Genomic DNA, 14,378 nt, shown 5'->3' on the forward strand with positions numbered 1-14,378 from the left:
TTGTTCTCCATACCATTGCCAGGGTTATTTTAAGCACTGGTGGTCCAGTAGTTAAGACTCTGTGCTTCCACTGCAGGGGTCTGCAGTTCGATCCCTGGTCAGGGAACTAAGATCCTGCATGCCGCTTACGTGGCCAAAAAAAAAAAGAAATGCTAAATAGGGAGAAAAAGGTAAAGGAGGATGAACCTGCAAAAGATACAAAAGATTAAAAAAAAAAAAAAAGAGTAGCGGGAGAGGTGGCAGGGAAAGTAGAGAAAATAGATACTTGTTGCCTTTGCCTTCCAGTATCCACTCTGCGGTAGGTAGAATAATGCCTCCCCCTTCATTCCATTTCCCTGGCCCAAAGATGTCCATGCTCTAATTCCTGGACTCTGTGACTATGTTACCTTACATAGTAAAAGGAACTCTGCAGATATGCTTACCTTAAGGATTTTTGAATGGGGAGATTACCCTGGATTATCCAGATGGGCCCAATGAAATCACAAGGGATCTTACACAAAGGAAGAAGGAGGGTCAGAGTCAGAGAAAGAAATGTAACAGCAGAACCAGAAGTTGAAATGATGTGGCCATGAGCCAAGGAATGTAGGTAGCCTCTAGGAGCTAGAAAAAGGAAGGGAAGGGATTCTCCCCTAGGACCTAGGAACACAACTCTGCCAACACCTTGCTTTTGGCCCCATAAGACCCGTTTCAGATTTTGACGTCCAGAATTATAAGAGAATAAATTGTATTGTTCACAGCCACTGTGTTTGTGGTAACTTGTTACAGCAACAATAGGAAATCACTATATGCCCCCTCTTCTTTTGACAATAGTACCCCAATTTTGCTTTGGGGAAAGCAGCTCAATCCTAAGCCTATATACTCCAAAGAAGCTAACTCTAAGCTGGGGCTCCAGTGGTGGGAGAGGTGACCTAGCCTAAGCCAGTCCCCCATTCCACCCCCTCCCCCAACTCCCAGCCACATTGATCACTCAGGATTGGGCATATGATCCCAGCCAGCCCCGTCAGAGCAAATCTCAGGGCTGCTAGGGGGAGGAGCCCCGCTCCTCTTTGCTGAATGTGAGTGAGGAAGAGTGTAGCCCTGGGAGTCACTGGCAGCCATCCCCCAACCATGGGAGAGAGACTGTCTGAGAACCTAGTCCGTATGGAATAGTACAGCCGAGAGATGGAAGAAAAGAGTAACCAGATCCTAACACACGGCTGCTGTTCATCTGGTACACACACTGGAATGGCCGATTATTGTTGAAATATTTCTGTTGGTAAGTAAATGCTGCCCAGAGCCCCCTGGGAATAGGAGTGATTTCCTCACTTCCTCCCAGCCACCCTTCTGCAATCTCTGAATTTCCCCATGATCCAATAACTAAAGAGTTAATGTCAGGACCAGCAGGGAACTTCCAGGACATCCCCTCTGACATCTGTTCTGAGGGTCAATGACAGAGCAAGACCAGTTGTTAAATATTTTGAATGTTATTCCTGTCCTCATACTATTGTTTGAACCCCTCTATTCATCTGGGTCCAAATATCTACTCCTGGACTATTCTGGAGTTAACAAGACAATAGACTCTTTTGATGTTGTTGTTGAAGCCAGTAGAAGTCAAGGTTTCTGTCACTTGAAAATCCAAAGAGACCCCACAATTTTCCATCCCCCCAGCCCCTTGGGCTACTGCTCTGAGCTCCGGGTTCCTGCTATGCTAGTGCTGCTGCCACTGTTGTCTGCCTCAGTCCCCATCATGATCATCTACTGGGACCTCATCAGCCATGATGAGATATTCTCTGACATTTACAAGGTCCAGGAGGTCATGGACAGGCTGTGTCTGGAGGTGGAGGCGAAGACGGTCAGTAGAACAGAGGGTAACACTGATGACTCGCTCATTGGTGGAAACGCCTCCGCTGAAGACCCCGAGGGCGAAGGTACCAAAAGCACAGTAGTCACTGGTGTCGATATTGCCCCGAACCATCACTTGCAGGAAACCAGCTTTGCAAAAGAAGCCTACCAGAAGTACATCAAAGATGGCATGAAGTCAATCAAAGGCAAACTTGAAGAACAGAGACCAGAAAGAGTAAAACCTTTTATGACAAGGGCTGCAGAACAAATCAAGCACATCCTTGCTAATTTCAAAAACAACCAGTTCTTTATTGATGAAAACATGAATCCAAATGGCATGGTTGCTCTGCTGGACCACCGTGAGGATGGTGTGACCCCATATATGATTTTCTTTAAGAATGGTTTAGAAATGGAAAAATGTTAACAAATTTGGCTGTTACTTGCATCTGTCATCTGTTGTCATAACTGCCTGGCTACTGCTTTTCATCGACACAACACCAGGACTTAGACAAATGGGACTGATGTCATCTTGAGCTCATTGTTTATTAATTTTTTTTTTAGATGAAGGTTTGAATTACTTTTTATAAATTTATTTATTTATTTTTGGCTGCATTGGCTCTTCGTTGCTGCACACAGGCTTTCTCTAGTTGCCCCGAAAAGAAGCTACTCTTCATTGCAGTGCTCGGGCTTCTCAGTGTGGTGGCTTCTCTTGCTGTGGAGCACAAGATCTAGGCCTGTGGGCTTCAGTAGTTGTGGCACGTGGGCTCAGTAGTTGTGGCACGCAGGCTCTAGAGCACAGGCTCAGTAGTTATGGCGCATCGGCTCAGTTGCTCTGCAGCATGTGGGATCTTCCTGGACCAGGGATCAAACCCGTGTCCCCTGCATTGGCAGGTGGATTCTTAACCACTGCACCACCAGGGAAGTCCCTCACCATTTACTTTGAAGTTGATTTATTTGGAGTGGAGGCATTTTTTGTGGAAAAAAACATGTCATGTAGGTTGTATAAAGATAAAGTGCAAGTCAAGATGGCAGCATGGGAAGACACAGAGATTGCGTCTCCCCTCAAATAGATTCGGGTCGGAGGCTGGCGGGGGGCCTAAGGCCCAAGGAGACCTGAGGAACCCCGGAGTAACCGGGTAGGACCAGGGGGAAGTCAGGGGGGTGGGGAAGGGGAAGCGGACTGGACCAGCACCCCTGGGGGGTGGCTGGGTGAGGGGAGAGGTTCCTGCCTGGAGGGACCACTGGGGGCTGGGGAGATCGGGAAACTGCAACTGGGTTTCTCCCACCCAGGAGGCCAGGAGGCCTGATGAGCTCCTGGGCCTGGCAGCCTGCTGGGCTCCCCAGCAGGGTCCTCCACCCTCCAAGGCCCCCTCTGGGCTGCCTGGGTCCTGGGGGTGTGGGAGGGAAGGAGGAGGGGCGAGGAGGCGGAGAGGCAGACAGGTGGGGCTGGGGGCTTTGAGATCGGGGGGGGGGGGGGGGTGGGACAGAGAGGCGAGAGGGTGTTTCGTCTGCTCTCTTGGCCAGGGAGGCCGATTGGGCTCCCGGGCCTGGTCCTTCGCTCTCCGGGCCCCCCTCTGGCGTGTGGGTCCTGGGGACGGGGCGGGGGTGGGGGGCAGGGGGAGGGAGAAAGGCAGACAGTGGGGGTGGGAAGGGATTTCTCCAGGTCAGAAGAACAAGGGAGGCACCGCTGGGTATTTCTTCCAGGCAGGTCCTCCACCCTCCAAGGCCCCTCCAGGATGTTGGTCCTAGGAGTACAGGAGAGAAGCGGTGGGGGGAGAAGAAGAGAGGCGGAAAGGGGGAGCGACCCTCTGGGATCAGAGGATTGGGGGAGGAGCGGAAGGCATTTCCACTGCCCACTGGCCTGGGAAGCCTGCTGGGCTCCCGGGCCTGGTCTCCAGCTCTCTAGGGTCCCCTCCCAGACGCACTGGTCCCCAGGGGCGTAGGAGCATGGCAGGGGAAGAGGAAAAGAGGCAGACTGGTGGTGGGACGTTCCAGGATCAGAGGACCAGGGGAGGTGCGGAGGACCTTATCCCTGCCCACTTGGGCCTGCAGGCCTGCTGGGCTCGTGAGTATGATCCCTTGGTCTCTGGGGCCCTCTCCGGCTGAGTGGGTCATATAGGCATGGGAGGGAAGGAAGAGAGGGGAAGAGGAAGAGAGGCAGACAGTGATGGGGGGGACCTTGCAGGACCAGAGGATCAGGGGAGATGCTGCAGGAATCTCCCTATCCACTTGGCACCGGGAGACCTGTTGTACCCCCAGGCCTGGTCTTCGGTCCTCCAGGGGCCCCTCTAGGTCTCACTGGTCCTAGGGGTGTAGAAGGAAAGCAGGGGAGAAGAGGAGAGGCGGGCAGGGGAGGAGGCCTTCTGGGATTGGAGAATCAAGGGAAGCGGGGAACGTATTCTCCCTGTCCACTAGCCCTGGGAAGCCTGCTAGGCTCACAGACCTGGTCTTTCACACTCCAGGGCCCCCTCCAGCTGCTTGAGACCTGGGGGGCGGTGGGGTGAGAGGAAGAGAGGCAGACAGGGACCCTACGAGACTGGGAGATCTGGGGGAGTGCCGCAGGCATTATCCTAGCCCAGTTGGCCCTAGGAAGCCTGTTGGGCATCAGAGTCCGGTCTCCTGCCTTCCAGTGCCCCCTCCAGCTGTGAGGGTCCTAGGGGAATAGGAGGGAGGGGGTGAGGAAGAAGAGAACCGAAGGGGGAGGGACCCTCTGAAATTGGAGGACTAGGAGAGGTGCCTAGCATTTCTCCCACCAACTCTGGCCCAGGGAGCCTCCTGGGTACCTGGACCCAGTCCTTTGCCCCAGGACCAGAGGCATTCCTGGGCCCTTCTGCCTCACTGGGCCTAAGTCCCATTCCCCACCACCCCCAGGGCCTTTTCTAAGTGTAGGCCCTGCCCATTGCCTAACCTCCCCACCTTGTCTAAGCCCCGCCCCCACAGCCAAGGCCTTTTCTGGCTTTTCTTTTTCTTTTCTTTTTCTTTTCTTTCTGTTTTTTCTTCCCACCTCCTCACTTCAGCTATTGCAGTTGTTTTACCTTCCAGTTGTTGCGCCATCTATTTTTTTTCAAATTTTTTCTAACACATCTGTTAGTTTCCTATTCTTATCATATTTTTTATCTTGCTATCGTCCTGTTGTTCTCCTACTTTTTTTTTTTAATTTTTTTCATTTTTCCTGCTCCACATGGCTTGTGGGATCTTGATTCACAAGCCCGGGTTCAGGCCTGAGCTCCTGAGGTGGGAGCTCTGAGTCCAAAACATTAGACTAACAGGGAAACCCAGTTGCCAGGAAATACTCATCAGAGTGAGGTCTCCCAGACATTCTCACCTCAACACCAAAGACCCAGATATACCCAACAGCCTACAAACTCCAGTGCTTGAAACCTCAGGCCAAACACCCAGTGGGACAGGAACACAATCCCACCCACCCAAAGTGGGAATGAAATGAGATGACAGAAAAATATGTCACAGATGAAGGAACAAGGTAAAATACACCCACAAGATCAATAAATGAAGAGGAAATAGGAAAAATGCCTGAAAAAGAATTCAGAGTAATGATAGTAAAGATGATCCAAAATCTTGATAGCAAAATAGAGAAAATACAAGAAACATTTAATAAGGACTCAGAAGAACTAAAGAGCAAACAAACAGTAATGGACAACAAAATAACTGAAATTAAAAATACTCTAGATTGTATAAACAGCAGAATAACTGAGGCAGAAGAACGAATAAGTGAGTTGGAAGATAGAATGGGGGAAATAACTGCCACAGAGCAGGAAAAAGAAAAAAGAATAAAAAGAATGGAAGACAGTCTCAGAGACCTTGGTGACAACATTGAGCACACCAACATTCACATCATAAGCATTCCAGAAGAAGAAAAAAAGAAAGAGTCCAAGAAAATATTTCAAGAGGTTATAGTGGAAAACTTCCCCAGCATGGAAAAGGAAATAATTAATCAAGTCCATGAAGCTCAGAGAATCCCATACAGAATAAACCCAAGGAGAAATACACCGAGGCACATATTAATCAAACTAATGACAATTAAACAAAAAGAAAAAACATTAAAAGCAGCAAGAGAAAAGCAACAAATAACATATAAGGGAAAACCCATAAGGATAACAGCTGCTCTTGCTGCAGAAACTCTGCAGGCCAGAAGGGAGTGGCAGGATATACTGAAAGTCCTGAAAAAGAAAAACCTACAGCCAAGAATACTCTACTCAACAAGAATCTCATTCAGATTCAATGGAGAAATCAAAGGCTTTACAGACAAGCAAAAGTTAAAAGAATTCAGCACCACCAAACCAGCCTTACAACAATTGCTAAAGGAACTTTTCTAAGCAGGAAACACAAGAGAAAGAAAAGACCTACAAAAACAAACCCAAAACAATTAAGAAAATGTTAATAGGAACATACATGTCAATAATCACCTTAAATGTAAATGGATTAAATGCTCTAACCAAAAGACACAGACTGGCTGAATGGATACAAAAACAAGACCCTTCTATATGCTGCCTACAAGAAACCCACTTCAGACCAAGGGATACATATAGACTGAAAGGAAGGGGATGGAAAAAGATATTCCATGCAAATGGAAGTCAAAAGAAAGCTGGAGTAGCAATACTCATATCAGACAAATTAGACTTTAAAGTAAAGACTATTACAAGAGACAAGGAAGGAAACTACATAATGATCAAGGGGTCAATCCAAGAACAACAAGATATAACAATCGTAAATATCTATGCATCCAACATAGGAGCACCTCAATACATAAGGCAAATGCTAACAGCCATAAAAATTGACAGGAACACAATAATAGTAGGAGACTTTAACACCCCACTTACATCAATGGACAGATCATCCAAGCAGAAAATAAATAAGGACACACAGGCTTTAAATGACTCAACTTAATTGATATTTATAGGACATTCCATCCAAAAATGACAGAATACACTTTCTTCTCAGGTTCACACGGAACATTCTCCAGGATAGATCACATCCTGGGTCACAAATAAAGCCTCAGTAAATTCAAGAAAATTGAAATCGTATCAAGCATCTTCTCTGACCACAACACCATGAGACTAGATATCAATTACAGGAAAAAAACTGTAAAAAATACAAACACATGGAAACTAAACAATACACTATTAAACAACCACGAAATCACTGAAGAAATCAAAGAGGAAATCAAAAAATACCTAGAAACAAATGACAATGAAAACACAATCCAAAACCTATGGGATGCAGCAAAAGTGGTTCTAGGAGGGAAGTTTATAGCAATACGGTCTACCTCAAGAAACAAGAAAAATATCGAATAAACAACCTAATCTTACACCTAAAACAATTAGAGAAAGAAAAACAAAAAAACCCCAAAGGGAGCAGAAGGAAAGAAATCATAAAGATCAGATGAGAAATAAATGAAAAAGAAATGAGGGAAACAATAGCAAAAATCAATAAAACTAAAAGCTGGTTCTTTGAGAAGATAAACAAAATTGATAAACCATTAGCCAGACTCATCAGGAATAAAAGGGAGAAGATGCAAATCAACAGAATTAGAAATGAAAAAGGAGAAGTAAGAACTGACACTGCAGAAATACAAAAGATCATGAGAGACTACTGCAAGCAACTATATGCCAACAAATTGGATAACCTGGAAGAAATGGATAAATTCTTAGAAAAGTACAATCCTCCAAGACTGAATGAGGAAGAAATAGAAAATATGAACAGACCAATCACAAGTATGGAAATTGAGACTCGGATTAAAAATCTCCCAACAAACAAAAGCCCAGGGCCAGATGTATTCATAGGCGAATTCTATCAAACATTTAGAGAAGAGCTAACACCTATCCTTCTCAAACTCTTTCAAAATATAGCAGAAGGAGGAACACTCTTAAACTCATTTGACGAGGCCACCATCACCCTGATACCAAAACCAGGCAAAGATGTCACAAAAAAAGAAAATTACAGGCCAATATCACTGATGAATATAGATGCAAAAATCCTCAACAAAATACTAGCTAACAGAATCCAACAGCACATTAAAAAGATCGTACACCATGATCAAGTGGGGTTTATCCCTGGGATGCAAGGATTCTTCAGTAAACACAAATCAATCAATGTGATTCATCATATTAACAAATTGAAGGATAAGAACCATATGATAATCTCAATAGACACAGAAAAACTTTTGACAAAATTCAACATCCATTTATGATAAAAATTCTCCAGAAAATGGGCATAGAAGGAAATTACCTCAACATAATGAAAGCCATGTATGAGAAACCAACAGCCAACATTGTTCTAAATAGTGAAAAACTGAAAGAATTCCCTCTAAGAATAGGAACAAAACAAGGGTGCCCACTCTCACCATTAATATTCAACATAGTTTTGGAACTTTTAGCCACGGCAATCAGAGAAGAAAATGAAATAAAAGGAATCCAAATTGGAAAAGAAGAAGTAAAATTGTCATTCTTTGCAGATGACATGATATTATACATAGAAAACCCTAAAGACTCTACCAGAAAACTGCTAGCACTAAGCAATGAATTTAGTAAAGTAGCAGGATATAAAATTAATGCACAGAAATCTCTTGCATTCCTATACACTGACAATGAAAGCACAGAAAGAGAAATTAAGGAAACTCTCCCATTCACCATTGCAATACAAAGAATAAAATACCTAGGAATAAACCTGCCTAAGGAGGCAAAAGACCTGTACACAGAAAACTATAAGACACTGATGAAAGAAATCAAAGACGATACAAACAGATGGAGAGACATACCATGTTCTTGGATTGGAAGAATCAATATTGTGAAAATGACTGTACTACCCAAAGCAATTTACAGATTCAATGCAATCCCTATCAAATTACCAACAGCATTTTTCACAGAACTAGAGCAAGAAATCTTACGATTTGTATGGAAACACAAAAGACCCTGAATAGCCAAAGCAATCTTGAGAAGGAAAGACAGAGTTAGTGGAATTGGGCTTCCTGACTTCAAACTATACTACATGGCTACAGTGATCAAGACAGTATGGTAGTGGCACAAAAATAGAAAGGTAGATCAATGGAACAGGATAGAGAACCCAGAGGTAAAGCCACACGCATATGGACACCTTATGTTTGACAAAGGAGGCACGAATATACAATGGAAAAAAGACAGCCTCTTCAGTAAGTGGTGCTGGGATAATTGGACAGCTACATGCAAAAGAATGAAATTAGAACACTTCCTAACACCATACACAAAAATAAACTCCAAATGGATTAAAGACCTACATGTAAGGCCACGCACTACAAAACTCCTAGAGGAAAACATAGGCAGAACACTCTATGACATCCATCAAAGCAAGATCCTTTTTGACCCACCTCCTAGAATCATGGAAATAAAATCAAGAATAAACAAATAGGACGTAATGAAACTTAAAAGCTTTTGCACAGTGAAAGAAACCATAAACAAGATAAGAAGACATGGGAGAAAATACTTGCCAACGAAACAACAGACAAAGGATTAATCTCCAAAATATATAAGCAGCTCATGCAGCTTAATGCCAAAAAAGCAAATAACCCAATCCACAAATGGGTGGAAGATCTAAATAAACATTTCTCCAAAGAAGACATACAGATGGCCAACAAACATATGATAAGACGCTCAATATCACTAATCATTAGAGAAATGCAAGTCAAAGCCACAATGAGGTATCACCTCACACTGTTCAGAATAGCCATCATCAAAAAATCTAGAAACAATAAACATTGGAGAGGGTGTGGAGAAAAGGGAACCAACCTGCACTGTTGGTGGGAATGTAAGTTGGTACAGCCACTATGGAAAACAGTTTGGAGGTTCCTTAAAAAACTAAAAAGGGAACTACCAAAAAAAATAAAAATAAAAAATAAAAAATAATTAAAAAAAGGGAACTACCATATGACCCAGTAATCCCACTACTGGACATATACCCAGAGAAAACCATAATCCAGAAAGAAACGTACCACAATGTTCATTGCAGCACTATTTACAATAGCCAGGACATGGAAGCAACCTAAATGCCCATTAACAGATGAATGGATAAAGAAGATGTGGCACATATATACAATGGAATATTACTCAGCCATAAAAAGGAACAAAATTGAACTATGTGTAATGAGGTGGATAGACCTAGAGACTGTCATACAGAGCGAAGTAAGCCAGAAAGGGAAAAACAAATACCGCATGCTAAGTCATATATATGGAACCTGAAGAAATGGTAGTGATGAACCCAGTGACAGGGCAAGAGTGGAGATGCAGATGTAGGGAACGGACTTGAGGATATGGGGCTGGGGTGGAGGGGGTGGGGGGCGAAGGGGAAGCTGTGATGACGTGAGAGTAGCATAGACATAGATACACTACCAAATGTAAAATAGCTAGTGGGAAGTTGCTGTATAACAAGGGGAGATCAACTCGATGATGGGTGATGCTTTAGAGGGCCAGGACAGGGAGGGTGGGAGGGAGTTGCGGGAGGGAGGGAATATGGGGATATATGTATAAATATAGCTGATTCACTTTGGTGTACCTCAAAAACTGGTCCAAGTGTGTAAAGCAATTATATTCCAATAAAGAGCTTAAAAAAAATAAAGTGCATTTAATGCAAAAAAAAAAAAGAGAGAGAGAGCGAGACCCCACAAACACCAAGGAAATGTGAGGTCACAGAATCCAGGGGGATGAGAGTTTTAAGAAGAAAGGAATGGTTAACAGAGTTGAATGTTGCTGAGAAGTGGAAGCACTGAAACCTCCTAAATGTGTAAAACACTTGAGCCCAGGGCATGTGGTCCATAAGAGGCGGCTCCTCTTCCCTTGTGTCTCCCACAGTGCCACCCAGCAATATTCGTAGAGGTGAGATTTAGCTGCGTGTAACAGGAAATCCAGAATAACAGGGACTTAAACAAGAGAGAATTTTGTTTCTCTCTCAGAAGTGGTCCAGAGGTAGGCAATAGAGGACAAGAATAGTATTCCACCAATATCATGGGCCCAGGATCCTTGTATCATTCTGTTCTACCGTCATGGCAAAGAGCTTCCATTTTCAAGGTCACTTCAAGGCCAAAGATGGCTGTTGGAGCACCAAATTCCAGGTGAGAAGAAAAAAAGAGGGAAAGGCAGAAGAGGCTTACTGAGCTGAGTCAACGCCCTTGAAGTAACACTTCCAGAAGTCCTATCGGCTCTTTCACTTACATCTCTGCAGTCAGAAAGAGAAAGACAAATATCATATAATATCGCTTATATGTGGAATCTAGAAAAATGGTACAGATGAACTTATTTGTAAAGCAGAAACAGAGTCACAGATGTAGAAAACAAACTTATGGTTACCAAGGGGGGATGGAGAGGTGGGACGAATTGGGAGATTGAGATTGTCATGTACACACTACTATGTATAAAATAGATAACTAATGAGAACCTACTGTATAGCACAGGGAACTCTGCTCAGTGCTCTGTAGTGACCCAAGTGGGAAGGAAATCTAAAAAAGAGTGGACATATGTGTATGTAGAACTGATTCACTTTGGTTTACAGCAGAAACTAACACAACATTGTAAAGCAAATATAGTTCAATTGAAAAAAAACCAAAAAAGGAAAAAAAACACACAAAAAACCTCTTTCACTTACATCTCATTGGCTGGAACAGTCACAAGGCTGGTTCCCTGTAGCTATAAGGAAATATAGTCTTTAAGCTGGATGCATTGTTACTTCAAATAAAATAGGGGTTCTTCTGCTTTGGAGTAGGGAGAGAATAGGTATTAGGTAGCCGGCAAGATCGCCGCAGTTAACTGCTCACATTCCATGGCACACGTAATGGTCCTTGACAGTTTACAAAGTGGTTTCATCTCCATCACCTCCCCCTCGCCTTCTAACACATCTGTGCAGTAGCTGTCATCATCTCCGCTTTTACAGTTGAAGAAACTGAGGCTCAGAGATTCAGTTTCCTAAGGCCAAACAGCTAGTGATGACAGAACTGGGAGACAAATCTAGATCTAACTCCAAGGCCAACGTTCTTCCCCATTCCCCATCTTGCCTTCCTGAACAAGTTTTGCCTGCTGCTGTAGTTAAAATTCATGTGCTGTGAAACATCCATTATGTTGCCGGCTGCAAGATCAATATTGATTATTATATAACAATGAGACATTGAACTACGGAGCGCAATGATCATCTCCTCCGTTTCTAGCCTCCCCCTCCCTCTCCCTAGTGCCCACAGGGTACATAATGACCTGGTACCCCAAGGGCAATATAAGTTACTGCCCTCTCTAGACAACCCCCAGCCTGCAGCAACATCGGTGCCAGTTGAGGAGACGGGGTAGGGGTATCAGCAGTTAATCTGAGGAGAGACAGGCTTCCTGTCATTCAAGAACAACCAGTGTTGCATTCCAAGTGTCAAATTATCCTCTTCCTAGGAGATAGAAGAGAAGAGAACTGATGTTTATTATATCCATTTTGCAAATAAGGAAACTGAGGCTGTGGAGGTGAAGTGATTTCCCCAGGATTACACAGCCAGTGATGGAGCTGAGATTCAAAAGATTTGTAGCATTTGCTGATTTCTGTGGTGTAAATACTTAGCCAAGCTAGCAGCAAGACATCTCTGAACAGAGTTGGGAAGAGATGCTCACAGTGGACCCTCACAAGCCGGGATGACCTGGCTCTAGCACCGCTGAATAGCAAACATAACATGCTATTGCATTTTTAACACATCTGCTGCTTGCTAGAGTGTGAGGGTAGAGACTTTATCTTTTTTTGTCCCCACAGCACATGGCAGAGTGCTGCCTGTGATGGGCAGTCATTGAACACTGGGGAAATGAGAGAAGGACACCCATTCTCTTTTTTTTTTTTAATTAATTTTTGTTGGAGTATAGTTGATTTACAGTGTGGTGTTAGTTTCTGCTGTACAGCAAAGTGAATCAGTTCTGCATATACATGTATCCACTCTTTTTTAGATTCTAGTTCCCTATAGGTCATTACAGAGTATTGAGTAGAGTTCCCTGTGCTCTACAGTAGGTTCTTATTAGTTATCTATTCTATATATAGTAGTGTGTATATGTCAATCCCAATCTCCCAATTTATCCATCCCGGCCCCCCCCCACCCCGTCCCCCCTTGGTAACCATAAGTTTGTTTTCTACATCTGTGATTCTATTTCTGTTTTATAAATAGGTTCATTTGTACCATTTTTTTTACTTTTTTTATTTTTTTTTAATTTTTTTAAAGCTCTTTATTGGAATATAATTGCTTTACACACTTGTACCAGCTTATGAGGTACACCAAAGTGAATCAGCTATATTTATACACATATCCCCATATCCCCTGCCTTCCACGACTCCCCCCAACACTCCCCGTCCCGGCCCTCTAAGGCATCACCCATGCACCATTTTTTTTAGATTCCATATATCAGCGATAGCATATGATATCTGTCTTTAACTTACTTCACTCAGTATGACAATCTCTAGGTCCGAACATGTTGCTGCAAATGGCGTTATTTCATTCTTTTCTATGGTTGAGTACTATTCCATTGTGTATGTACACCGACACCCATTTTCTTTTCATTGTGCCTCAGACAACCACACGTAAAAATATCACGTGTGTAGAATTTTATTGAATAATCTCTTTCACACACAGTAACTCAAGCAGAGTTTGTTGATTCCATGGCAGGCAACCCCACCTTGAACAGGATGGACCCACTGTGAGAACAGCTCCTTTGGGAGTCTGAATTTCTCTCTCCTCACCTCACTTCTTCCTACCCTATCCTCCCCCGACTTTTTTCCAAGTTGTGCATGTGTATGTGTATGTTAATATAAAATTTACTATTGTAGCCATTTTTAAGTGTACAGTTTCGTGGCACTTACAGATCGTTGTGCAACGATCACCACCATCCATCCCTAAAATTTTTTCATCTTCCCAAACTGAAACTCCATAGCCACTAAACAATAACTCCCCACTCCCCTCTCCCCCAGCCCTGCCAACCACCATTCTACCTTCTGTTTCTCTGAATTTACTGCTCTAGGCACCTCATACAAGTGGAATCATACAGCATTTGTCTTTTTGTGACTGGCTTATTTCACTTATCGTAATGTCCTCAGGGTTCGTCCCCACTGCAGGATGTGTCAGAATTTCCTGCCTTTTTAAGGCTGAAGAATATTCCATTGTATGTATACACTACATTTTGTTTATCCATTCATCCCTCTGTGGACACTCGGGTTGCTTCCACCTTTGGCTGTTGCGAGTATTGCGGCTATGAACGTTGGTGTTAAAGCCCTGCTTTCAGTTCTTTTGGGTATGTAATCAGAAGTGCAATTACAGGATCATATGGTAATTCTGTGTTTAAGTGTTTGAGGAACTGCATGCTGTATTCCACAGCAGCTGTACCGTTCTCCGTTCCAACCAGTAATGCACAGGATTCCATTTCTCCACAGCCTTTGCATTTCTTATCTTCTGTCTTCATCTCCTCATGGTTTTGATTTGCATTCCCCTAATGATTTGTGATGTTGAGCATTTTTTCATGTGCTTGTTGACTACCTGTATATCTTCTTTGGAGAAATGTTTATTCAAGTCC

General features: G+C 43.6%; 1 protein-coding gene across 1 annotated transcript; it reads left to right on the forward strand.

Annotated features, from left to right (window-relative positions):
• The first annotated feature begins 1,726 nt into the window (after positions 1–1,726).
• LOC130861231 (translationally-controlled tumor protein-like) lies at positions 1,727–2,247 on the forward strand. The gene has a single exon (XM_057749891.1). The coding sequence runs from the start codon at positions 1,727–1,729 to the stop codon at positions 2,243–2,245; it is 519 nt and encodes a 172-aa protein (XP_057605874.1). The 3' UTR covers positions 2,246–2,247.
• The last annotated feature ends 12,131 nt before the right edge of the window (positions 2,248–14,378 follow it).

Source organism: Hippopotamus amphibius, chromosome 1 (genome assembly GCF_030028045.1).
Source record: "Hippopotamus amphibius kiboko isolate mHipAmp2 chromosome 1, mHipAmp2.hap2, whole genome shotgun sequence".
Classification (NCBI taxonomy): Eukaryota; Metazoa; Chordata; class Mammalia; order Artiodactyla; family Hippopotamidae; genus Hippopotamus; species Hippopotamus amphibius.

What these genes read in the sequence shown, in the direction of transcription:
- LOC130861231 (XM_057749891.1), top strand. Translation starts at nt 1,727, where the DNA reads ATGATCATCTACTGGGACCTCATCAGCCATGATGAGATATTCTCTGAC.